The 27,845-nt window shown below is 45.5% G+C and overlaps 2 protein-coding genes across 2 annotated transcripts in view; one reads left to right on the plus strand and one right to left on the minus strand.

Moving 5' to 3' along the window:
• TNFSF14 (TNF superfamily member 14) overlaps positions 1-20,086 on the minus strand; it is a 33,197-nt gene extending 13,111 nt beyond the window's left edge. The window contains exon 1 of the mRNA XM_069948294.1: positions 20,047-20,086. The gene's annotated coding sequence lies outside the window, so the exon portion shown is untranslated. The remainder of the gene's footprint in view (positions 1-20,046) is intronic.
• The window catches only part of LOC138769648 (complement C3-like), a 37,426-nt gene continuing 26,619 nt past the window's right edge, over positions 17,039-27,845 (plus strand). Inside the window, exons 1-7 of the mRNA XM_069948255.1 lie at positions 17,039-17,144; positions 17,532-17,724; positions 18,777-18,939; positions 19,035-19,105; positions 22,550-22,644; positions 25,850-25,932; positions 26,761-26,848. Coding sequence (XP_069804356.1) covers positions 17,080-17,144; positions 17,532-17,724; positions 18,777-18,939; positions 19,035-19,105; positions 22,550-22,644; positions 25,850-25,932; positions 26,761-26,848 — 758 coding nt within the window. The 5' untranslated portion in view covers positions 17,039-17,079. The remainder of the gene's footprint in view (positions 17,145-17,531; positions 17,725-18,776; positions 18,940-19,034; positions 19,106-22,549; positions 22,645-25,849; positions 25,933-26,760; positions 26,849-27,845) is intronic.

The raw sequence follows: 27,845 nt of genomic DNA on the forward strand, positions 1-27,845 counted from the left end.
TTAATGCTTGGTAATCAATCAATACTGGGGTTGACAATGGGGTATGAAGAAACAGGGAATGGATATGACATAAAAATAAATGTGGCAACACAGAACTCTCCCCCTGAAAGTGGAACAATTCAGCTGCAGGAAGGGGGGTTGTTTGGTAAAAAGGGTGACTAGTGTGAGCACTCTGACAATTTAGACTCTAGGAGGTGACTCTCATCACACACAGTTAATTCTTTAATTGTCACTGTCCAGCCACAGCTTCACCAGCCAGGATACAAAGGGTAACTCACTCTTTTGCTGCTGATCTACACACCAGGCTCAGTCCAGGTGTGTAGATCTAACATGGAGCAGCAGCATTTAGGAAGGATCTCAGAGAGGGAGTGGGGGGCAGGATCCTCCTCACTGGACACACAGGAGCTGGGGGGTCCTGTCTGGGCTCAGTCCTTCCTCTCTTAGCTGTCAGGTCTCTCTCTGTTACCCCTGACACAGCCAGCACAGGAGGTGTTCTCCTCTCCTCAGGCCATGCTGCCCACCATGCACTGTCTCTCTCTGTCTCTCTCCCTCTTCCTCCCAGCGCAGCATCACTTCCTGCTCCCCTCAGCTCACTGTCCCAGGGAGAGATGGGAAATGTAGTTTGTGTGCCTCTCTCATAAGCTGCACCTGCTGTTCTCCCTAAATCCTCTCCAGGGGTTACAAGTGTATGACCAGCTTCATAGAAGGCAGCAATATAAACACCACCACCAGGATAATAAAAGACTCTTGGAAAGTCCACCATATCAGTTAAGCTAGAGACCACATTGGATGATCCTGTCATAATGCCATCTCTTTCACTGGATTTTATTGTTGTCCTTATTAATTGTTGAACTAGTCCTTGAGCTGGGTACCTCATGCAGTCCTGACCTATCCCAGAGCCCCTCTGCAGTATATATACTGAGGTAACAGTAGTTTGAGGGAGTTACTGTGTAGCATTGTGAGAGTGTACTCCTGCTGCAGTTAACTCCAGGGCCTGTCCCCCTGTGTGAGACTTTATGCAAAGGACTGTGCTTCTTCTAATTCTTATGATGGTAGACACCACCAAACTCCAACAAAGGGGATCCAGGCGCAGGTCCGACTAATGGTGACCAGATGAATAATGTAAAACTATGAAAGTTTATTATAAAGTCCCAACGCGTTTCATATGACTCTTGGAACAGGTACGGTTCTGAAACGCCTTGGGACTTTTTAATAAACTTTCATAGTTTTACATTATTCATCTGGTCACCATTAGTCGGACCTGCGCCTGGATCCCCGTTGTTAGAGTTTGGTGGTATTTTCCTCACTATTCCCTTGGTGGAGTTCGGGAGTGGCTGCGGTTCACAGGTTTATACTTTTCATGCTATTCCGAGAGTTGTGCCTCCTTGTCAGCAACTCTATCAGGTGAGGGCTACCATATTCTATCCCTTCCCCCCTTTTAGTCCAGCTGATCTGCGCCATGGAGCGCTGTCCATTGTTTTTCTTTTATGATGGCAGAGGGATGCTCAGTGTCCCCCCAGTGCCCTGTATCCCTCAGTGTCCCTGCCCTGTGTCCCTCAGTGTCCACCTGCCATCATTCTCTCCAGCAGCCACAGCCCGCACAGCTCTGGGAGTCAGGTCGTGACATCACCACGTTATCCAGGAAGTGACATCATCATGTTATCCAGGAACATGTACACAGCTACATTGGGTTAGGGCTCCTCTGGCAAACTCCTCTCCTCTACTCTCCAAGCACCGCTACAACTACTTCTCTTACTTCTCTCAAGCACTAAGGTCAAGCATTCAAGTGTGTGATTATTTATTTGTGAAACCGTGCACTATAACCTGCATAGTTCTACAGTAAAGCTGTTATATTTTTATATTAACGGGACTCTGTCATCCTCTGTCTGCACCGGCATCTATACACACACAACCGCACACCTTGGGTTATTTTTTTTCATTTCTGTGGGCGGTGGTACCGATAGTCCAGGTGGATCAGTTGCTACTCAGGACTACCGTGGCAAGAGCCCAAGGGACCTATCACAATCCAGAAGGTTACCGACCGTTGGCACAGCCAACCGTACTACAAACAGGTATCAACATCACACCCGTGTGCTTAACAAGCACTGGCGTCACGACTGTACCATCACTGGCCGAGCTGATACAAACACCAGAACAACCACATCAGTCTTAACTGATACCTGTAATCAGTACTAAGAAATTATATTAGATAGTAATAGATGTGCCTGATCATCTATGTGCCTGATCATCTATGTGCCTGGTAGACAGTTCAGTTGTATACACCTATTTCAGTAGCGTGATCAGGCACATCTATTACACATCATACAGACAGCAAACAGCCAGGTTAGATACCAGGTAACAGGAGTTCTGGGCTCTGCTGTGTCAGGATGTGGTGCGTAGAGGAGAGTGTTTGTGGTTCCTGTATGTGTTGTATACATGGTTCTATATGGGCTTCATCTCACCACATGTAACTGATATCTCAGCAATTACGATATTCTCCTCACTCCCCACATTCTAGGTCACAGTATATAGAGCGACAGTAAGGCAATACTGTGCAGGGACAGAGGGGGCGCTAAAGGGTAATTTAAGCCAATATTCCTGCACAATGATTTCCTCACCTAGGTGGAGCGCTGCCATCCTCTTAGCTCTTTGCGCAGGCTACACCATATATGAGGTGACTGACAGATATAGGCAGGATTGAGGGGAGATGTAGAGGTGACTGCTCCCCAGAGGATTCCCTGTAACTGGGGCACAATTCGTATCATCAGGGGACGATGGTCTTGATGGTTACAGGTCAAGATACAGGCTCACAGCAGTGATGTAAAAAGTGGGCATGGCTTCAGTATACTGGATCCCTCATGGACTGTTCCCCTGATGACTCTCACGCAATGGGCAGTCCCGGCTTGTGGCCCACAGGGAGATTCTCCCCGGTCAGTGACAGGGTAGTCCTCCTCCAACAAGGCAGCAGTCTCTCCTCACAGTCCGTGGTTTTATTATGGCAGTCTGGTCTCTCTACTACTATCTATGGCATATACATGAAATAACACAAGTCCTCCTGAACACGTCCCGCTATCTATATATATATATATATATATATATATATATACATACACACACACACACATATACAAATGCATTCATGTGCACATAAGTACCTATATAGTAAACACATTTATCCATACAGAAGTACCTATATATTCATACTGAAATACCTATACAGTACATACACATATATACAGAAGTATCTATACAGTACATACACATATACAGAAGTACCTATGCAGTACATACACATATATACAGAAGTACCCATACAGTACATACACATATACAGAAGTATCTATACAGTACATACACATATATACAGAAATACCTATACAGTACATACACATATACAGAAGTACCTATGCAGTACATACACATATACAGAAGTATCTATACAGTACATACACATATATACAGAAATACCTATACAGTACATACACATACATACAGAAATACCTATACAGTACATACACATACATACAGAAGTACCTATACAGTACATACACATATATACAGAAGTACCCATACAGTACATACACATATACAGAAGTACCTATACAGTACATACACATATATACAGAAGTACCTATACAGTACATACACATTCATACATACTATACACTTATATTCATACAAGCCAACACATGCAGAAATAAACATATACGCACACCCCGTATATATTCATTCTCTTTGTTGGATTATATATCACTATAGAAGCTGCCGGCTATATGTAGATATTGGGTACATTGGTTGACCCCAGTTTGTCAGCAGACCCCCCCATCCCCTGTCATGTGCTGGTGGAGCAGTCGCTGCCTGTGCTGTCCTGACCTCATTCTGTCTCCTCTATGACCCGTTGTCTTTCTTCCTGTTTCCTCTGTCTCTGCGTCACTCTTCATCTTGGGTTTGGCCTCGTTGGCCTCGGCTTCCTCCCCATACTTCTAGAAGAATTCATCTTCCATGTTTCTGATCTGGGCTGGACCATGGAGGGGCATAGAGAATATAGTGATAAATAATTGTTATGTAAGTCATTACATTATAAATGTCCTGGGCCGATATATAAGGCCATGTCCCCTGATATAACAAGTAGGAAAGGGACAAAACACGTCGGCCAGGTGTGTGATGGTCCTGCATGAAAGCTGTGTTACTGTGAGGGTTCTCTATGTAAATTGTATGAGTGCTGCATGGGCTACTGCATGTGTACTGTATGGATACTCAGTGGGTGCCGTGCTATATCTGTACTGAATGTGTGCTGTATGGGTACTTTATGTGTGCTGTATGGTGCATATGTATTATATGAATACTGCATGTCTACTGTATGGATACTGAGTGGGTGCTCTATGGATACTGAGTGGGTGCTGAGTGGGTGCTCTATGGGTACTGCATGTGTGCTGTATGGCTACTGAGTGGGTGCTGCATGGGTACTGCATGTGTGCTGTATGGTGCATATGTATTGCATGAATACTGCATGTGTACCCAGTGATGTTGTGTGCCGGTTATACCTTGTTCCCCTGTGGACAGTGTCCTGCCGGGTTGTTGCGGGTCCCTTGGGTACTTATCACGGTGGTCCGGAGTGGATGTGACCTCCCCGGACTATTGGCACTGCCACCCACAGAAAGGGGAGATGACCCAAGAAGTGTGTGTGTACTGTGTCGGTGGCTGACAAGGAATCGCAGAGTCTCTTTATCATAAATGGAATCTGGTTTACTCTGAGAGAGTGGTACAGTCATGCTGACTGGGTTGCATGCTGAGAGTAGAGAATCAGAAGAGCAGAGAGGAGGATAGAGTCCCAACCCAAGTAGTACTTTGCTCTGCTGGGATGTCAGAGGTAGAAATGGAAGAGTACTTGAGAGTAGATAGAATACTTGTGCCCGTGTTTTGACTCTTTGGTCTTTGCACCACCTATTGCCCACCAGTGTCGGGGGACCCATCCTAGTGGGTGACACAAGCCCCAGACCTTGTTACCTGAGATGAGAGGAATGCTGAGGGTTCCCTGCTTACACCCGCGCTGTTAGATAGAGTTCATAGGCTTCTAGCAACTTTGCTCTATCCGGATCAGTTTTTTGCCTTGCTCTATGGATACTGTCCGGCACTGTGTCTAAACTCGTCCACGGCGTGGGTTGAGATGATCTCTGACTTGTCCTCTCTAGTGGAAACTTAACAGTGCATAGTGTTGAGTGGAGTTACTTGAGAAGAAACTGTAGGTTGCATGTGCCTAGGCCTGCCTCTAGACTGCACACTGAGACTAGGGACTTGGCCGAGGCCCAGGGCCCACTGGACCACTGTAGAGAGCGTTCTGGCTTGTGTCCTTCCTCTACAGAGTCTAGCAACAAAAAAAAACCACACTACCTCTACCCATGTGACTTCCTATCTACAGCCCCTGTTAGGTGTGCTATGAGTGGGTGAGGAGTGAATATGTGAGAAATAAAGAGAGAAATGACAGGATAGAAGAAGAGTGTACTGTCATTGGTCCACAGATCTATGTGACATATAAACAAACAATAACCCTTTCAATACTACAGCTGTGCAATACTCAATACACATACTTGCAATAGCAACATCTTGTGGAGAAACTTTAACACTACTACATCCCCACTTACACACAAAAAGTACAGGCTTTTACAAAGGGTGTAACTAATAGCAACACCCGTGGTGGGACACCACGGTATGAATGCTGTAAGTGTAATGTATGGGTCTTGTGTGTATTGTATGAATAATGGAAGCATTATGTTTCGGTACTGCATGTGTACTGTATGAATACTGCATGGGTGATGTCCGGTCCTACACTGTTCACTGTGAGCATCGCATGGGTGCTATATGGGTTCTTCATGTGTGCTGTGTTCTTGTGTGGGTGGTCTATGGGTGTTGCATGCGTGCTATATAAGTATTCTGTGAGTACAAGAATAGATCTGTATGGTTAGGTGGGTGTTGTACAGGCAGTCAGGCACTATATCTGTACAGTAAGAGGAGAAGTAGGAAAATTTTTGTTGATGACCAAAAGACATCCACCTACCGTCCGGGACGTGCAGAAGAGTAGCCGTCATTAACTTTAGACAAGTGTTCATCATACTACAGCATTATAAGCAGCTAAAATCCTGAACTAACACCAGCTGGTCACTAGATGGCAGTACTTGGCCACACTTATAGTGGCTGCTTTTCCCGCAAATCTAACTATGGCTCCCAGTACTCAGGTATCCCCAGGACCTAAAGTAGGACCAACAGCGTGGCAAGTAGGGATGGTCCGAACCGAGTTCGTACGGAGTTCGTACGAACCCAAACCATCCGCAATGATTACCGCTGTCTGCCCGCTCCGTGCAGCCGGCGGATCCAGCGGGAGGAACGCCTGGAAAACTGGGATACAGCCATAGCCATAGCCTGTATCCCAGTTTTCCAGGCGGTCCTCCCGCTGTATCCGCCCGCTGCACGGAGCGGGCAGACAGCGGTAATCCGATACCGAGCGTTCGGGTTCAGCCGAACCCGAACCTCGGCGGGTTCGGACCATCCCGAGTGGCAAGTAGACTGTCACAGGAAAAACACACAAAGCACATGTCAATGCTGACAAATCACAAGAAAAAGATTAATAGATTATAAACAAGAAAAAAATAAAAAGACTGTCCCTAATCTTTCCCTACTTCTTCCCTACTGTCCCTGCAATGTCCCTAGGGAAACCCTGCACTAAATCTCCCTAGAAGAACAAATCAGGGGATTTTTTAACCAATGGGAACTTCAGTGTAAGGAGTCCACAACTAGCAGTCACGATTAGCTAATCCAGAGGCAGAAATTGTAGTCAGTCAGGCGAAGGGTCAGGGCAGGTGGCTTCAGAGAAAGGTCAGACAATCCGATTCAGCAACAGGAGAGACACACAGTACACACAGGGGTCAGGCAGGAAGTGTAATCCAAAGCACAGGTACAGGTAAGGATACAGAGGAATTCAGCAGAAACAGCAGACAGACACCTTCACAACGTATGCAGGAATGCAACAATGCTCAGGCAAGTAGGGGCAGATGGAGCAAGTTAAATAGGTGCAGCTGTCTCTGGACTGGCAGACGGCAGTAGCAGGTGGAGACAAGTTGCCTCTATAAATCCTGAGCAGTTGGCCACCTGCGCTCCCTTGTGGCCAGGAGAGTCATTGCAGCAGGGATCAATAGGAGGAAGAAGACACAAGGACGAGCAGCCCCATGATCAGCACAGCATATAATGAAGAGCAGACAGGAGCACCGGGAAGAGCAGGAGCGGGGTTCAGGCGATGCCGCAGAGAATAAGTAATGGATAGACGCTGGGTGCCGGCCAACCAGCTGTGAGAAAGAATAGTAGGAAGAATTCTGCTATTCCTAACTAATTCATGTTGGTATCCCAGGTGGCCACCAACACACGTGGCCCTGTATGTATGGACACCTTGTAGAGTGAAGGACCCAACCACCCCATCATTAAGGAGAGGTTGCCCATCTCATGACTAATAGGGTCTTATATGTGGCCACCACCATGCCAGGACCATACTTGGTGGCTTTATTCTCCAGGACCAAGCACTTCTTGCGTCTTCTTACTCAGTATAACATCACATTTTGCTTCGACCTACTCATAGTGATAGAAGCAGGTGCAGACGATGGGTGAGCTCCCTCACATGGCTCACGACTAGAGGACAGGAAACACAATAAATGCTCTTTTGAAGATGTGTTTGGTTTTTACACCCCCTCACTTTCCGTAAACAACCCGAAACAAGCAGGTCAGATATTAAGAAGCCATGCGGCTTGTTCTAGTAGCTCGGGTTTTTGTACAAGTTTCCCTTATGAGTCTTCTCTTTTTCTTTTTTGTCCTCCCACACCTCTCTCCTTTCCTCTCGCTTCATGACAATGAGATTCTCCAGCCTCACATATCGCTTTCCCTTCCATTATGAGAGTCTTTGTTTTACTGTGCGGAAACAACACTCGGTGTCATGACACGCAGAGACGCTAACCACACGTTCCTCTGGTCAGTAACAAGCAGAGCTGAAAAACATAAAAGAAGAGACATAGATGGGTGCAGAGGCAACGTCGCCAAGACCCATGTGGGCAACAAAGATGTATATTGTGATAAACCATTACCCATCTAACCCTTACTCCTGAGCTTCATGCACAGCTATAGACTCATCGGTTACTGGATGGTCAAACTTGATGAAACCCAAGTCACCTACTTGGTGTATGTTTGGACTGTCGGTAACAAGCAGCAAAGGAATCTATAAAAAATGTTCCAGATAATTACATTGTTTGACACTCCTCCATACACATCTTCTCCAGATCATTCAGGTTTGGGGGCTGTCACTGGGTAACATTGAGTTTCCAAAGATTTTTTTATTGTGCTCAGGTGTGGAGACTGCTGACGCCTCCAGGATCTTGTAATGCTTCTTATGGAGTTGCCTCTTGTTGTCCGCGCTGTGTGTCTCCTCCTTAGTTGTCCCGGCTGTGTGTTTCCTCCTTAGTTGTCCCGGCTGTGTGTTTCCTCCTTAGTTGTCCCGGCTGTGTGTTTCCTTCTTAGTTGTCCTGGCTGTGTGTTTCCTTTCTTAGTTGTCCCGGCTGTGGGTTTCCTCCTTAGTTGCCCCGGCTGTGGGTTTACTCCTTAGTTGTCCCGGCTGTGTGTTTCCTCCTTAGTCGTCCCGGCTGTGTGTTTCCTTCTTAGTTGTCCCGGCTGTGGGTTTCCTCCTTAGTTGTACCCGCTGTGTGTTTCCTCCTTAGTTGTCCCGGCTGTGTGTTTCCTTCTTAGTTGTCCCGGCTGTGTGTTTCCTCTTTAGTTGTCCCGGCTGTGTGTTTCCTTCTTAGTTGTCCCGGCTGTGTGTTTCCTCCTTAGTTGTCCCGGCTGTGTGTTTCGTCCTTAGTTGTCCCGGCTGTGTGTTTCCTTCTTAGTTGTCCCGGCTGTGGGTTTCCTCCTTAGTTGTCCCTGCTGTGTGTTTCCTCCTTAGTTGTCCCGGCTGTGTGTTTCCTTCTTAGTTGTCCTGGCTGTATGTTCCCTCCTTAGTTGTCCCGGCTGTGTGTCTCCTCCTTAGTTGTCCCGGCTGTGTGTTTCGTCCTTAGTTGTCCCGGCTCTGTGTTTCCTCCTTAGTTGTCCTGGCTGTGGGTTTCCTCCTTAGTTGTCCCGGCTGTGTGTTTCCTCCTTAGTTGTCCCGGCTGTGGGTCTCCTCCTTAGTTGTCCCGGCTGTGGGTTTCCTCCTTAGTTGTCCCGGCTGTGTGTTTCCTCCTTAGTTGTCCCGGCTGTGTGTTTCCTCCTTAGTTGTCCCGGCTGTGGGTCTCCTCCTTAGTTGTCCCGGCTGTGGGTTTCCTCCTTAGTTGTCCCGGCTGTGGGTTTCCTCCTTAGTTGTCCCGGCTGTGTGTTTCCTCCTTAGTTGTCCCGGCTGTGTGTTTCCTTCTTAGTTGTCCCGGCTGTGTGTTTCCTCCTTAGTTGTCCCGGCTGTGTGTTTCCTCCTTAGTTGTCCCGGCTGTGTGTTTCCTCCTTAGTTGTCCCGGCTGTGTGTTTCCTCCTTAGTTGTCCCGGCTGTGTGTTTCCCCCTTAGTTGTCCCGGCTGTGTGTTTCCTCCTTAGTTGTCCCGGATGTGTGTTTCCTCCTTAGTTGTCCCGGCTGTGTGTTTCCTCCTTAGTTTTCCCGGCTGTGTGTCTCCTCCTTAGTTGTCCCGGCTGTGTGTTCCCTCCTTAGTTGTCCCGGTTGTTGGTTTCCTCCTTAGTTGTCCCGGCTGTGTGTTTCCTCCTTAGTTGTCCCGGCTGTGTGTCTCCTCCTTAGTTGTCCCGGCTGTGGGTTTCCTCCTTAGTTGCCCCGGCTGTGGGTTTACTCCTTAGTTGTCCCGGCTGTGGGTTTCCTCCTTAGTTGTACCCGCTGTGTGTTTCGTCCTTAGTTGTCCCGACTCTGTGTTTCCTCCTTAGTTGTCCCGGCTGTGTGTTTCCTTCTTAGTTGTCCCGGCTGTGGGTTTCCTCCTTAGTTGTCCCGGCTGTGGGTTTCCTCCTTAGTTGTACCCGCTGTGTGTTTCTTCCTTAGTTGTCCCAGCTGTGTGTTTCCTCCTTAGTTGTCCCAGCTGTGTGTTTCCTCCTTAGTCTTCCCAAGAAAAACACCTCGAAAGTATGATGTTTGCACCCCCCATGCCCCACAGTTGGGACTGTGTCCTTGGGGTTGTACTCATACTTCTCCTTCCTCCAAACACGGTGAGTCGAGTTGATAGCAAAAAGTTCTATTATGGTTTCATCTGACTATAAGACCTTCTCCCATGAGATATGGTTATTGGTTAACTTTAGACATATGTGGACATGAGTTGGAGTTGGCAAGGGGACCTTGCGTGCCCTTCAGGAGTTTAATCGATGACGGCAGTTAAATCCATGGCCATCCTTAACCCACGAGGCAAAATTGTGCATGGAGCCCAGACCGAAGAAGAATGACAGTCATCTTGTGTTTCTTCCATTTTCTTTTTAGAGTCCTATAGCCCATCCCAGCCTTGTGCAGGTCTACAGTTTTGTCCCTAGTGTCCTTAGACAGACCTTTGGTCTAGGCCAGGGGTCCTCAACTGGCGGACCGCGGTCAGAACCCGGACCGCGGAGGCCAGCTGTCCGGACCCCTGGTCAGACCTCTTAACCGCCTCGGATCCGGTCCGTTCCGGGACAGACCGGATCCGGGGCGGTTAGGAGGTCCTGCTCCCCACCGCACTGCCTCCCGCCCCATAGGCGTACTGTCCTCAGGTTGAAGCACGCCTGTGGGGCTGGGGGCAGTGTCGGTCCGGCCCCCAGCTGATATGCGCTCTCTGGGGACGTCCCGGGGATTCCCCAGCAGAGCGCGCACCAGTGACCTCAGTGTACGCCGTCGGCCTGCTCTACCAGAAGTACAGGACGGCGGCGTACACTGAGGTCACTGGTGCGCGCTCTTCTGGGGAATCCCCGGGACATCCCTACAGAGCGCGTATCAGCCTGGGGCCGGACCGACAGGAGAAGACAGGCACAGCGGGGGAGCGAGGTGCTAGGTGAGTTGGGGTTTGTTTGGGTTTTTTTTTGTCTAGGGGCCATCTATAAGGGTAGAGCGCACAGGGGGGCTATATACTACAGGGGGCTGTATACTACTGGGGGAGATCACAGGGGGCTATATACTACTGTGGGAGAGCACAGGGGGCTGTATACTACTGGGGGAGATCACAGGGGACTATATACTACTGTGGGAGAGCACAGGGGGCTATATACTACTGGGGGGAGAGCACAGGGGGCCTATATACTAGGGGGGGGACATCACAGGGGGCTATATACTACAGGGGGAGATCACAGGGGGCTATATACTACAGGAAGAGAGCACAGGGAGGCTATATACTACTGGGGGGAGATCACAGGGGGCTATATACTACAGGGGGAGTGCACGGGGGCTATATACTACTGGGGGAGCTCACAGGAGGCTATATACTACAGGGGGAGAGTGCACAGGGGGGGGCTATATACTACTGGGGGAGCAAAAGGGGACTAAACACTACTGGGGGAGAGCGCACAGGGGGGCTATACACTACTGGGGGAGCAACAGGGGGGGCTATATACTACCAGGGCAGTCACCCCCTTTGTACCTTATATCAAAGGGCTGGTGAGAGAGAAAAAAATGCCAGTTTTCCCGCTAATAAGCAGCAATTCTGTATGTAAATAGTTGAACGTTTGTGAAACGATGTTCAGCTCGGACCTTCACCTGACTATAGACCCCGGTAAGTGGACCTTCACTAAAAGCTGTTGAGTACCCCTGGTCTAGGTTATGTTGGAAAGGTTGAAATGTGATTGATTGAGTTGACAGGGTTTTTTTTATACAGGTAACAAGGTCAAACAGGTGCAATAATACAAGAGGTCAGACAGGGGGCTTCTTATAAAGAAACTAACAGGTCTGTCAGAACTGGAATTCTTGCTGGTTGGTTGGTTGGGGATCAAATACTTGTTTCATATAATAAAATGTAAATTAATTATTTATAATTTTTTTCAGAATTTTAGATTTTTTTTTAATAGATCCTGTATCTCACAGGTGGGAAAACATGTAAAACCTGTGAGTATGCTGCACTAGCTGGCGGCAGTGATAAGCCTTACTGCAGTGAAGCTGCAATAACAGACAAGCAGAGAAATCCAAACCCAGCTCTGCTAGATCAGAATAGCGAGTAAATGTTTCAGCACTGATGAGTAGTCACAGCTTGTTTTGCACCTGAATGGTGACCTCTAGTGGCTGAAAGGGAAACTGACCATTGAGAACTGATCACAGAGGGCTGACTCTTCTAGCACTCCTTACTATTATACTTACTGTACACCTACTGTCCCAGGACCTCTATACACTACTTCCAGGTCATTCTTACAGCCTTTTAGGGCACCAGAATCCCACCACTCCCGTCATTTCTAATATAAATGTACAATGCCATCCATGCAATTTAAGCGTACGTGTAAGGTCTCACATGTTTCACCACTCACTGTGGCTTCCTCAGGGGTAGAGGGGAGCAGCTTATTGTGTTCTTATTATAATCTAACAGGGGATGAGCTGACCCTCCAATCTCTTCATCTCCAGCTCTATCTCAGCCTGTCCCTTTGTAAGGTCCCTATTAGAGAATTGCTCCATGCCTACGGCCCAGTTCTTGTCTGTCCGCTCAGTTCAGGGTGCCCTTGCCACAGTCTAACTGTGTGTGTTCTATTACAGTGACATCTAGTGGCAGCAGGTAAAACTACAGGGCTAATCTTTACACATAGGACTAAATTCAAACAAGGTGGAACATGCCAAATGCAATATATACAACATATATACAGTCACAATACTACACCCTACCCTTGTATATATTACAAGCTGTCCCTAGGACCTTGATGCCTCTGATTCCTGTGGTTAATCTTTGGATAACATCAATGGATGGGGAGATACAGTAATAGATGTAACGGTCACATGTATTACCCATGAAATGTTAATAACTCACATAGTAAGGGATCACTATGGTGGTATAGCAGAGCTGGGTATGTTGTTCAGTTCCAGAGGTCAGGATGGTAATCAGACAATGCAAGGTCTAGTGATGGTGATATATAGCAGAGAGGTAAAGGAGAGGTGGTCGGGGCAGAGTAGTCTGGTAACAGGCAATGATGATGTAGCAGAGCTGACTATGCATCACAGACTATAATGGGAAAGAGTACATACAGGTCATAAGAGAATATACAATTAAGCACAGGGAAACACTCACCCATAACGATCACCAAGACCTGTGTACTGTCCCTTTAAATAACATACACAACTAATGAACCAATGGGATAACAAATAGCTGATATCCTATCACTATGTTCCATACAAAGACTATGAGGGAGATTTATCAAACATGGTGTAAAGTGAGACTGGCTCATTTGCCCCTAGCAACCAATCAGATTCCACCTTTCATTCCTTACAGACTCTTTGAAAAAAGGTGGAATTTGATTGGTTGCTAGGGGCAACTGGGCCAGTTTCACTTTATACCAGGGGTCCCCAAACTTTTTACACGGGGGGCCAGTTCACTATCTCTCAGACCGGTGGAGGGTCGGACTATATATTGCTGTTATATCTGGTCCGCGGGAAGCTGTTGCAGCTGGAGGATGACACTGTCTCTGCCCATGAGGAGGAGGTGGACTGGAGGCTCATACTGCTCATCTGTCTCTGGTCCAGGAGAGGAGCATTGGGGGTGGCTTAGGATGGTGGAGTTGTAGTTCTACCACAGCCACACAGAAGCATGATGGGAGCTGTAGTTCTACTACAGACACACAGGATCATGCTGGGAGTTGAAGTTGTACCACAGCTACACAGGAGCATGCTTTGAGCTCAATTTATACTAAAGCCACACAGGAGCATGCTGGGAGCTGTAGTTCTACCACAGCCACACATGCGCACTAACACACACACACACACACAGATACATACATATACATACATGTCACCAACACAGCAGTAGCAGTGGAGGATGACACTGTCTCTAAGCAGAGCATCATACTCATCTGTCTCTGTTGGGAGGGGGCCGGGGTTGGGCCATTTGTTGGTTGGGAGATGCTGTGGGGGGCGGGGGATGGTGCCATGCTGCAGTGTCCGGGGGAGAGGCGGGGGCCGGATAAATGGCCTCAGGGGGCCGCATGTGGCCCGTGGGCCGTAGTTTGGGGACCCCTGCTTTATACCATATTTGATAAATTTCCCCCATATGCTATCCTCACTGCTACCACAAGGTGGTGCTAGAATCCTTTGTAATAGAACTAATGGCAACATGTGGAGGAGCACAGATCCATAGGAAAAATTACATACTGACATATCCGTTCAGGGACTGGGGCCGATTGTAGCTGCCGTAGGTGAAAACTGCCCCCCCCTGGGCTTTTGGTGCTAGAATCAATTTCAAACATATACAGTGGTGCCTTGGATTACGAGCATAATTCGTTCCGGGACCGTGCTTGTAATCCAAATCCACTCTTATACCAAAGCAAATTTTCCCATAAGAAATCATTGAAATGTATACAATTGGTTCCACACCCCAAAAATCATTTTATAATCATTATAGCAGCAGTGTGTATAGCTGAGTGTGAGTGCAAGCACATTATAGCAGCAGTGTGTATAGCTGAGTGTGAGTGCAAGCACATTATAGCAGCAGTGTGTATAGCTGAGTGTGAGTGCAAGCACATTATAGCAGGAATGGAGAGGATGGGAAACACAAGGACTGAGAGAGACTGCAGGGAGCATGAAGGAATGAGCAGGGCAGATGTGGACACAGTATAGCAGCACTCTCTGTCCGGGGAGAGAGGGGTTAAAGGTATAAAGAGATTACCCCCCACAGTCCTGTCCCCTGATGCAAGCCCCAGCCTGAAGTGGATCTGCTATAAATTGGAAGGTGAGAGAGACTTCCTGGGTCAGAGTACTGTGCTGCAGACCCCACTATGCAGGCCATGCCCCTCCCCCACTCACGCTCCCACCCAATACCAGGAGCTCTTAAACCAAAGCAATGCTCTTAAACCAAGTCACAATTTTGAAAATCTGTGAGCTCTTCTTGCAAAACGCTCTTAAACCAAGTTACTCTTAAACCAAGGTACCACTGTACTGTATAATCCAAATAGAATCCTAAGAGATTATACTGGAGTACAGCGCCACCTGGTGGCAGCAGTGTAGTATGCAGTATGTTTGTATCAGACATAAGTAGGTAATTGTACCAGTGGCTATAATAGTATATGGAAGCTCTTATAATAGTATATAGGAGCTCCTGACAGTACTATACTATGGTTCAGCATTAGGTACCTGCTTTAGGTTGTGTCAATGAACAATTTGTGTACAATAATTCACGTTTAATTTGGAAAAATCAATTACAGGTAAGTTTTGCTATTTGAGGTGATAGCCAGCAGGGGGAGACAGTGCTGAATCAGAGCAGGGTAACTATATTACGTTTTTAGTTATATCTTGAGTAGACAGCTATATAGTACCAATTGCCCTGCAGCAACGAGTAATGTCCCTGGTGGCCTAGTGTGGTCAAAGGGTTTATGGTAACATTAGGGAAGGTCTAGGGTGGTTTATAGATACAGCTAGGTTGTCTCAAAGCAGAAAAAAGCATAAGATGAGATGATCCCTGGTGGTCTGGGGCAGAGAAGGCAGTGATTAGATGATCCCTGGTGGTCTGGGGCAGAGAAAGCGGTGATAAGATGATCCCTGGTGGTCTGGGGCAGAGAAAGGTAATAAGATGATATCCGGTGGTCTGGGGCAGAGAAGGAGGTAATAAGATGATATCTGGTGGTCTGGGGCAGGGAAGGTGGTAATAAGATGATCCCTGGTGGTCTGGGGGAGAGAAGGAGGTAATAAGATGATCCCTCGTGGTCTGGGACAGAGAAGGCGGTGATAAGATGATCCCTGGTGGTCTAGGGCAGAGAAAGCGGTGATAAGATGATCCCTGGTGGTCTGGGGCAGAGGAAGGTAATAAGATGATATCCGGTGGTCTGGGGCAGAGAAGGAGGTAATAAGATGATCTCTGGTGGTCTGGGGGAGAGAAGGAGGTAATAAGATGATCCTTGGTGGCCTGGGGCAGAGAAAGGTAATAAGATGATATCCGGTGGTCTGGGGCAGGGAAGGCGGTAATAAGATGATCCCTGGTGGTCTGGAGCAGAGAAGGCGGTGATAAGATGATCCTTGGTGGCCTGGGGCAGAGAAAGGTAATAAGATGATATCCGGTGGTCTGGGGCAGGGAAGGCGGTAATAAGATGATCCCTGGTGGTCTGGAGCAGAGAAGGCGGTGATAACATGATCCCTGGTGGTCTGGGGGCAGAGAAGGCGGTGATAAGATGATCCCTGGTGGTCTGGGGCAGAGAAGGCGGTGATAAGATGATCCCTGGTGGTCTGGGGCAGAGAAGGCGGTAATAAGATGATCCCTGGTGGTCTGGGGCAGAGAAGGCGGAGATAAGATGATCCCTGGTGGTCTGGGGGCAGAGAAAGGTAATAAGATGATCCCTGGTGGTCTGGGGCAGAGAAGGAGGTAATAAGATGAACCCAGGTGGTCTGGGGCATAGAAGGAGGTAATAAGATGATCCCTGGTGGTCTGGGGCAGAGAAATGTAATAAGATGATCCCTGGTGGTCTGGGGCAGAGAAAGGTAATAAGATGATCCCTGGTGATCTGGGGCAGAAAAAGGTAATAAGATGATCCCTGGTGGTCTGGGGCAGAGAAGGCGGTGATAAGATGATCCCTGGTGGTCTGGGGCAGAGAAAGGTAATAAGATGATCCCTGGTGGTCTGGGGCAGAGAAAGGTAATAAGATGATCCCGTACAGTAGTGCTCAGTGATCCCACCGCAGGGTCACTATGGCAGCCTGGTTACAGTGACCACCAGATTGGTTGATTGTGAACCATGAAGAAGTCAGGAGGGGGGCACATACTTTAGCAGGTGCCCCTGTAGCAGTACCAGTGAGTGCTGGACCTGGCGGGGTGTTTAGTTAGTGGTTGCACAATTTTGGACTTTCCTCCAGGTTTTGGCTCCGCTCCCGGTTACTGATTAATGGGACTGTTTGCTGCGATGCTAATCCCCATAAAGCCTGAGAGCGAAGGACTGCACAGAGTCCTGCCGACACCATGGGGAGAGTAGTCCTGGGACTAACGCTCCTCATCTACCTGACCGGGACCTGGGCACAACCACCGTGAGTATGGAGCAGATTACACTCATGATGGGGGTTGTAGTGCTCTGTGCATAGAGTGTACTACTTGTGTGTTATGGTCATGTCTAGTGGTCAGGTCATGTTGGGGGTTGTAGTGCTGTATGTGTAGTTTATAATGGGATTATACATGTATTATATATATGTGAGGTGTCATCTATGTACAGAGTATAATAGGAGTGCATAATGTCATGTCCTGCATTCAGTTCATGTTGGGAGTTGTAATGTTCTATGAATTGAGTATAGTAGAATTGTAGTATGGCCATATCTAGTTATCAGGTAATGTTGGGGGTTGTAGTGTTCTATGTACGAGTATTGTGGTCGCCTCATCTTAGCCCCAGGCTTCCAGTGATGGCCTCTCTCCCCCCATAGATGTGTCCTCATCATGCCCAACATCCTACACGTGGAGGTGGAGGAGACCATTGTTTTAGATGCTCAGCTGCAAAATGATCCCTTCAAAGCTGATATCGTAATCCAAGAGTTTCCTCAGAAGATAATGGATGTAGCCAAGACGGCCGTGTTCCTGAACAGTACCAATGGCTTCATAGAGAAAGTGAAAATAAAGGTGAGAAGATCAATAGGTTGTAGAAACCTGTAGAGGCATATACTGTAACATTGTGATAGAGGAAATGATTATACCTGGATATATCAATGCTGAATATAACTACTATAATACTGCTCCTATATACAAGAATATAACTACTATAATACTGCCCCTATATACAGGAATATAACTACTATAATACTGCTCCTGTTTACAAGACTATAACTACTATAATACTGCCCCTATATACAAGAATATAACTACTATAATACTGCTCCTATATACAAGAATATAACTACTATAATACTGCTCCTATATACAAGAATATAACTACTATAATACTGCCCCCTATATACAGGGATATAACTACTATAATACTGCTTCCTATATACAAGAATACAACTACTATAATACTGCTCCTATATACAAGAATATAACTACTATAATACTGCTCCTATATACAAGAATATAACTACTATAATACTGCTCCCTATATACAAGAATATAACTACTATAATACTGCCCCTAAATACAGGAATATAACTACTATAATACTGCTCCTATATACAGGAATATAACTACTATAATACTGCTCCCTATATACAAGAATATAACTACTATGATACTGCTCCTATATACAAGAATACAACTACTATAATACTGCTCCTATATACAAGAACATAACTACTATAATACTGCCCCCTATATACAGGGATATAACTACTATAATACTGCTTCCTATATACAAGAATACAACTACTATAATACTGCTCCTATATACAAGAATATAACTACTATAATACTGCTCCTATATACAAGAATATAACTACTATAATACTGCTCCCTATATACAAGAATATAACTACTATAATACTGCCCCTAAATACAGGAATATAACTACTATAATACTGCTCCTATATACAGGAATATAAATACTATAATACTGCTCCTATATACAAGAATATAACTACTATAAAACTGCCCCTATATACAGGAATATAACTACTATAATACTGCCCCTATATACAGGAATATAACTACTATAATAGTAATGGAGTCTTTCTACATCTCAGATTCCTGCAGACCGTTTCCTGAGGGATCCTAAGAAGAAGCAGTACGTCTCGGTGACGGTGAAGTCAGACAAGTGTAATCTCAATAAAGTTGTGCTTCTGTCATTCCAAACCGGATACATCTTCCTCCAGACGGATAAGCCCATCTACACCCCGGGGAGCACAGGTGAGGGGCGGCTCAGGATAGGTTGCAGCATTTACTATGCTTCTTCTTCACATTCTTAGGAGATTTATACAGTTATTCCTTCTTGTCTTCCTTAGTTCTGTTTCGTCTCTTCATCACCGGGCTCGCCCTAGAACCCGACACACGGACGGTGGACGTGGAGTTTACAGTAAGATCTATTTCCTGCATTGATAGATTGCTACTATGTATCCCCACTCTATTTGCCCTTAGCCCTTCTAGCAAGGAGAAGCTACCCTGAGCTTTATGTGTGGTCAAAATCAGAGGGAAGCCTTGATATACCTTTGAGAAACAGTGTAAAACATCAGCCCTGGCTCTCTCTCTCTCCTGCACATAGCACTAGCTAAGCCCCTCCCCCACTTTCTGTAATCTGTCTGGTTGAGGCTGTTTCCAGAGACAGATTTTCCTTCACGATAAACAGTGAACAGGAGATTGCAGAAAAAGGAGACACCTAGTGGCCAACACTTTAGAGCTGGTTTTCTGGGATAAGGAGTCATTTTTGGTAAATGAAGGTCCACAACTATATGAAATTGAGGCGGGGTGGGGGGTGTTTGAAAGAAAGCGACTATTTGGTGTCCCAATGTTATTAAGGTCTTCCCCTTCAGCCATGGAGTGTTGGAGGTCAGTAACTATGGATAGTACATTGGCATTTGCTTCTAGATTGAGGCAATGGAGGGGGGGGGGGGTGAAGACAGGTCACCATTCACTCTGTTTGTTCTTGGACGCATAGTAATCACCGCTGTAAATCCCGAGAATTGTTCACCAAAGCGTAAGGAACATAAAAAGCAAAAACAAGAAAAACAAAGTATGTGGTAACAGGTGAAGCCTCCACTAAGGAGAGCAAACAGGGACTGATGGGAAATGACAGACAAGACGGCTCTTATCGGGGAGCAAACAGAGGGCGGCCATTTACACATAATCTATTAGGTCAACATGAGATAAGAGCTGGAAGGAGGACGGCGATCCACCGAATAACGAAAGTGCATTCCCCACGCTGATCCTGGGCAGTCTATGGAAACCGGCCCTCTGATCTACACCCAGTAAGGGCAAGGTTGTTCATTACCATAAAGGATAAAAAATATCAATACTTACCCAGAAGTCTGTGCTCCAGAGGATTCCCCCAGGCTTTCGTTAAGCAGAAGACTATTCAATCTGGAGATGACTTGGAGCCCATGACTTGACCACCAGGATCTGGTTCCTATTTGATCCCATAAAACTGTTTATAATACAATCACAAGTGGATGGGACGTCCTGTATAGATGGACTCTCAGAAACATTTTATCTGGGAAAGAGGGGGGACCCAAGTCTACTGTCTCAAGCACTGCTGGCCGCCATCTTCTTTTCCCTACCATCTGGGGCAGGAATGGTATCGGGATGAGCTACCTGTCCATCTACATGGCATGAACATCTAGGGGCAGATTTATCCAACAGGGTGTAAAGTGAAACTGGCTCAGTCGCCCCTAGCAACCAGTCAGATTCCACCTTTCATTCCTCAAAGACTCTTTGGAAAATGAAAGGTGGAATCTGGTTGCTAGGGGCAACTGAGCCAGTTTCACTTTACACCATGTTTGATAAATCTCCCCCCTAATGTCTCCAAGGGTGAAATTAGAGCTCCAGTGTCACCCCCACAATCGGTAGCCATCTTTGTGACCCCCCCCGTGCACACTCACAGTAGATAGAGACCTTTGTAGCCCCTACATTGTAGATAGCCCCCTTACACAGAGTTGATAGCTCTCAGCGGTAACCCACCGTAGTAATATTGGGAACGATTTCAAGTTAACGATAAACAATCTCGTTTATCTTGATATTTTATTTGCAATTGTTTATCGGCAAAAATCACTTCATCTAATTGGACCCTTACAAACCCACAGTAGATGGCCGCCCCCACAAACACATATAAAATAACGTAAAATTAAAAAAAAGTAATACTCTTCCTCTAAGCACCGCAAGGCCTGTTCTAAAAGTAGGAAAGGTCCCGGCTGTCCCGATCCCTGATAGTTTGTAGGCCTGAAGCACAGAATAAGAGTGATGGTGATACCCTGTAGGCACTGGGATACCGTGCTGAGTACAGCAGCCTCGGTGTCCTAAATCCCAGGTACTCAAGCTGCTGCATGCTGTGTAACGTAGGGACCCCCACTGCTTCACCACCGGTGTGCTGGGGGCTTCATTCTCTCAAGGACAGTATTTGTTCTGTGCAAAAATTCTTCAGACATCACAAAGACTCCATAATCCATAAAAAATATAATCGTACCTGTCCGATAAAAGGCGATACACGGTGTGCCGCCCGTAGAGCAGGTCCTGTTTGTACACTACAGCCCTGAGCTTTGCTCCCATGAACCTGAACGTGTCAACACAAGAAGCAGCATCCCATTTAACCAGTTTATTGACTGGAAGTTAAAAAAAAACAAAATGGAGGATTGTTTTTTTATTCTACTACCTTCTCAGCCATAATATAACCTGGTGGCCATGAAAAATGAGGGCCCACCATGTCCCAAGCCCCAACAGGACGAGGTGCCATGGAGGTCAAGGCTTCTCCATTTCTTGGAAGAAGAGTTCTTAGAAGACATTTAGGGAGATTTATCAAACATGGTGTAAAGTGAAACTGGCTCAGTCGCCCCTAGCAACCAATCAGATTCCACCTTTCATTCCTCACAGACTCTTTGGAAAATGAAAGGTGGAATCTGATTGGTTGCTAGGGGCGACTGAGCCAGTTTCACTTTACACCATGTTTGATAAATCTCCCCCATTGTATCTCCTTGTGGACAGTGGCAAAAGTTACAGCAGTAATTTACAGCAAGAGACGCAGATGAGATCAGACCCATAAACCCTGATGTTAATTTTACCGGCTTATGTCCACCTGCTAAAACTTAGCGTCAGTGCTTGGCAGTATATGGAGGTCTGTGCAGCAGAACTGACAGGAGCAGAGGAGTCACACAGGTTAGAGGTCAAAAGAGAAGTCATAAAACAAAAGGCTGCACTGACAGGAACAGAGAAGAACTATGAGAGTGTTAACCCTCTCCTCCCCATGTGCCGGGGCACTATATGTGGCTATAACCTATTGTCAGTGGCGTAGCTACCATAATGGCAGGGTAAGCAGCTGCTAAGGGGCCCTTGCAGCAGGGGGGTCCCCGGGGAAGAAGGTAAGAGCGATGGTCCCTCCCCCTCTCTCTCTCTGTATGTATATATATATATATATATATATATATGGACAGTGCTTTGTGTTGTGGGGAGAGGGGCCCTTACAGTTTTTTGCTACGGGGCCCCGTGAATCCTAGCTATGTCCCTGCCTATTGGCCTATATACTGTATATTTTGGAGATAACACATCTATAAGTCACTACATGGGGAGGCCAAGCGTTTACGCTGCGGCCTGTGAATCTTTAGCTATGCTCCTGTGGAGGACCAGGTGGTACAGGCAATTCTTTGTGGGAAGAAATATCTCTTCTCCAGTAGTAGTAGAGGGTGGTCCCGTTAGCGCCACCTATAGGTGGTTCCCCTGTAAGTGCTCCTACATTTGTATCACACACCGTACAGGATAGGATAGAGGTGGATGCCGACTATTATTTTGGAGCTCACGTAACTTTTTGACTTTTCAGAATCCTGATGGCATAGTGGTGATGAAAAACCAGTACTCTTCCACTGATAAGATTGTCATAGTCCAAAAGAGCTACACCCTTCCAGAGATTGCTACGTGAGTATATATTATATACGAAAAAACGACCTCCTCTCCAAACCACGGTAAGTACGGGCGCAGATCCAAAAGGGGGATATGAGACTGTTAAAATAATAATTTATTGTATAAAAACATTCATGGCGACACAACGCGTTTCCAAACCGAACTGGTTTCTTTTTCAAGTGTCATCTGCCTCACAATCAACTCAAACTACATATATATACGCCTCCTTGATGACATCAGCATGTAATGATAGGTTAAACAAGAAAAAACATTTTAACCCCTAGTAACCCAAAAGGGAAAGAACGGTCTTCCAATTACATAAAAACAAATATACAACCCTATGTAGAATATATGAACATATAAAGATACATATGTCAAAAACATTGATTTCTAACAGACATTCTCAATAGTTTTGTTCAAGCCATAAGGTGATAAAGTACATAATTTAAAAATCCAATACGATTCGCGATTAATAAGGTGCCTATATCTATTACAGCGTGTCTCTGGGATGTGTTCTAAAATTGTTAGAGTAAGGTGCTTGGGGTCACTGTTATGTTTTAGAAAGAAATGTTTCGAGACACTATGTAGTAGGTATCCTTTTCGAATATTAGACCGATGTTTATTCATGCGGGAACGCACAGTCCAGTGATTTTAAGAAATGTATCTTTTATCGGCGTTATATAGACGATCTGTTCTTAATCTGGGTGGGATCAAAGTCTGAGGCCCAATCCTTCGTAGAAAATCTAAACTGCAACCAATGGGGCATAAAATTCACTCTTAATTTTGGAGCTGATGCTATTGATTTTTTAGACCTAGAGGTTTTTAAAACAGATGAATTCCATATCGCTACAAAAACTCATTTTCAAAGTGTTGATGTAAACAGTTTTTTAGATTTTAATAATTGTCACCTACCCTTATGGTTGAAAAATGGCCCCTTTGGTCAGTATCAAAGAATAAGGAAAAATTGTAGTTTGGAGAGCGACTATATACAGCAATCAAAAATTTTGAAAGAAAGGTTTATTAAGAAGGCTTACCCTAAAAGAATTTTAAAAAATGCATACAACCGAAATAAGTCCACAACACAAGGAAATATACTGAAAAAAATGAAGGAAAAAAGGGATACAAATATAAAGAAAAATAAAACATTTAATAATGAATTTGGACTCCATTTCACGACCGAGTATAATTGTGGGGCCATGCAGATTAAGAAGTACTTACAAAAAAAGTGGTCAGTTCTTCGGGATGATCCTATTCTAAAATCTAGCATCCCTAAAAATCCCAATATAATTTTTCGAAGAACTAAGAGTTTACGGAATTACCTTGCCCCAAGCAAAATACCCAAAAGGGATACAAATAACGTCATACAGGTGAGAGATAAGAAAGATGGAGATAGATCACTAGGAACCGTTAAATGTTTCAGTGTCTCTGTTGCGATTGGATACCCCGTAATCCAGGGACTACTTTTACATCTCAGAGTACTGGAGAAATCTTTTCTACTACAGGCCTTTTCAATTGTTCTACACAATTTGTAGTTTATCTTTTGGAGTGCTCATGTAGGCTACAACATGTGGGACGCACTGTTCAGTAAGAATAAACATCGGCCTAATATTCGAAAAGGCTACCTACTACATAGTGTCTCGAAACATTTCTTTCTAAAACATAACAGTGACCCCAAGCACCTTACTCTAACAATTTTAGAACACATCCCAGAGACACGCTGTAATAGATATAGGCACCTTATTAATCGCGAATCGTATTGGATTTTTAAATTATGTACTTTATCACCTTATGGCTTGAACAAAACTATTGAGAATGTCCGTTAGAAATCAATGTTTTTGACATATGTATATTTATATGGTCATATATTCTACATAGGGTTGTATATTTGTTTTTATGTAATTGGAAGACCGTTCTTTCCCTTTTGGGTTACTAGGGGTTAAAATGTTTTTTCTTGTTTAACCTATCATTACATGCTGATGTCATCAAGGAGGCGTATATATATATGTAGGTCGAGTTGATTGTGAGGCAGATGACACTTGAAAAAGAAACCAGTTCGGTTTGGAAACGCGTTGTGTCGCCATGAATGTTTTTATACAATAAATTATTATTTTAACCATCTCATATCCCCCTCTAGATCTGCGCCCGTACTTACCCTGGTTTGGAGAGGAGGTTGTTTTTTTTGGTTTACATTACCCATCTTGTTTGGGTTTACCTGGGAGTGGCAGCGATCCTTATCCATGCGATTATTGAGTGTTGTGCCTCTCCACTGCACAACCGTACCAGGTGAGAGTCTCCCACACTATTCTCTCACCTTCTGTCTATACCCCCTGATCTGTGCTATGGAGCACTGTTCTATTTTTTCTTATATTATATACGGGTCTAGAAGGGTCCATCCATTCAATTCCTTCCCAGTTCCGGAAAGTCTCTGCATTTCTTCCAACCCTGCATCATCCAGATCCTTACTCCTTAACGTTTCGCATAGGGTTAGGGCCACCAGAACCCTCCATGGCCCCATCCATCATCCCTAGTTTGCTTTGCAGTTTTACGACTTGCTCAAATATTATATTGAAGTCCGTATCATAGCTGTCTCCACCATTTCAGTGATTCTTACTCCGATCCTATTATCTCACGTAGGTCGCAGAAGGTGCGGTGAGGGTTGACTTATGGTTGATGGACAATCATATTGGAGAGGAACCTGTGTAGATTAGTGAAGACGTGTTTTTCGAGTTTTCTCCTTTTTGAGAAGACGAGAATTCCAGAGAAATTGGGTAACCTGGAACAAATAGATGGAGGTGATGGAGAAAGTTAAGGAGTCGAGACCAAGAGAGTGGACATTCGGGGGTGATGTGTATGGTTAAGAAATGTAGGGTGAGAAGCTGCTGTCATAGGTTGTTTTTGTTCGTAGGTTGGAACATTAGATGACCATAGTATCTTGCACTTGTTATAAGTTATAAGTAGAGGAAGCCATATTTGTGGAGACCAGTCAGGAGGAGGTTGCACTAGATAAGGTGGGAAATCCTGGTGTCCTACTAGACAGATTTTCGAGATTTTCTTAGAGATGAAGAAGCTTATTTTTTATAGGTGACCTTACGTCTCAGCCTCCAGATTATACCCTATGTGACTAGTCGGGTTATATGTCTTGTGCTGCTTCCCTCATATTTATTATATTATCTGGTTTATCCGTTTACTGTGTATTACATGCAACGCGTTTACTTTACAGGGAGGGAAAGTGGCAGATCGCTTCCAGGTTTCAGGCGGCTCCTCAAGACGTTTTCTGGTCTGAGTTTGAGGTCAAAGAATATGGTGAGTAAAACTATAACTTTAATCCTGAACAATTTTTTTGAATCTGCCCCCTGACCCCATCCAGCTGGTGGTTTTGTTACAATGTAACAGTGCAGGAACCCAGGACAGGGGAGAGATTCCTGCTGCCGGCTCTGATTGACAGTTGCGTTGTGCTGTCATATTGTAAGATTCTAAAATTTACGGTACATGAGATTGTAAGGTTCCAGAATGTAAGTCACATGAGATTGTAAGGTTCCAGAATGTAAGGTACATTGCATTGTAAGGTTCCGGAATGTTAGTTGCTTGACATTGGAAGGTTCCGGAATGTAAGTCACATGACATTGTAAGGTTACAGAATGTAAGTCACATGACATTATAATGTTTAAGAATGTAAGGTACATTACATTGTAAGGTTCCAGAATGTAAGGTACATTGCATTGTAAGGTTCCAGAATGTAAGGTACATTACATTGTAAGGTTCCGGAATGTAAGTCACGTGAAATCACAGGGTTCCGGAATGTTAGTCTCTTGACATTGTAAGGTTCCGGAGTGTAAGGTACTTGACATTGTAAGGTTCCAGATTGTAAGTCATGTGACATCATAAGGTTCCGAAATGTTAGTTGCATGATCTGTTGTTTTGAAACTCCATTTGTAAATTAGAATGTCTCCACTCACTGACAGCAAGCAGAGATTGGAAAAATCGTGAAGCGCAAAGTATAATAGAAAGTCACAGAATATTTCTTTTAAAAGAAAAAACGCCCACAAAAGTGACAAACTTTGTTGTGTGGAATTACTGGTGGTGGCGATGTCTCCCGATTGTTATGGTGACCGCAGTGTTCTTTCTCCTCAGTTCTGCCCAGTTTTGAAGTCTTCCTGGAGACCCAGCAGGATTATTACTTTGTGGATGACGATCATTTCACTGTGGAAATCACCGCTAGGTAAGACTTTTTTCTTTCACCCCCCGATTTCTGTGTCCCCAATACAACCCTTCCTGGTCCTGTGCTCTGCCAGCTCAGTGTTATCATGGGGACACTACACTAGGCCCCACAGTGATCAAGATAGAACTAAGAAAATGTATGAAAATTAGCTCTCCATCTTATAGATGGAAACAGAGAGCAAGCCTCTCTACGAGAAGAAATACTGTTACATCCTATAGATAGCGGCAGAGAGCAAGCCTCTCTACAAGAAGGAAAACAGCTCCATCCCATAGGTGGCAGCAGAGAGCAAGCCTCTCTACAAGAAGTAAAACAGCTCCATCCCACAGGTGACAGCAGAGAGCAAGCCTCTCTACAAGAAGGAAAACAGCTCCATCCTATAGGTGGCAGCAGAGAGCAAGCCTCTCTACAGAAAGGAAAACAGCTCCATCCCACAGGTGACAGCAGAGAGCAAGCCTCTCTACAAGAAGGAAAACAGCTCTATCCTATAGGTGGCAGCAGAGAGCAAGCCTCTCTACAAGAAGGAAAACAGCTCTGTCCTATAGGTGGCAGCAGAGAACAAGCCTCTCTACAAGAAGGAAAACAGCTCCATCCTATAGGTGGCAGCAGAGAACAAACCTCTCTACAAGAAGGAAAACATCTCCATCCTATAGGTGGCAGCAGAGAGCAAGCCTCTCTACAAGAAGGAAAAACACTCTATCCTATAGGTGGCAGCAGAGAGCAAGCCTCTCTACAAGAAGGAAAACAGCTCTATCCTATAGGTGGCAGCAGAGAGCAAGCCTCTCTACAAGAAGGAAAACATCTCCATCCCACAGGTGGCAGCAGAGAGCAAGCCTCTCTACAGGAAGGAAAACAGCTCCATCCTATAGGTGGCAACAGAGAGCAAGCCTCTCTACAGGAAGGAACACAGCTCCATCCCACAGGTGACAGCAGAGAGCAAGCCTCTCTACAAGAAGGAAAACAGCTCTATCCTATAGGTGGCAGCAGAGAACAAGCCTCT

This window comes from Dendropsophus ebraccatus, chromosome 1 (genome assembly GCF_027789765.1).
Source record: "Dendropsophus ebraccatus isolate aDenEbr1 chromosome 1, aDenEbr1.pat, whole genome shotgun sequence".
Taxonomy (NCBI): Eukaryota; Metazoa; Chordata; class Amphibia; order Anura; family Hylidae; genus Dendropsophus; species Dendropsophus ebraccatus.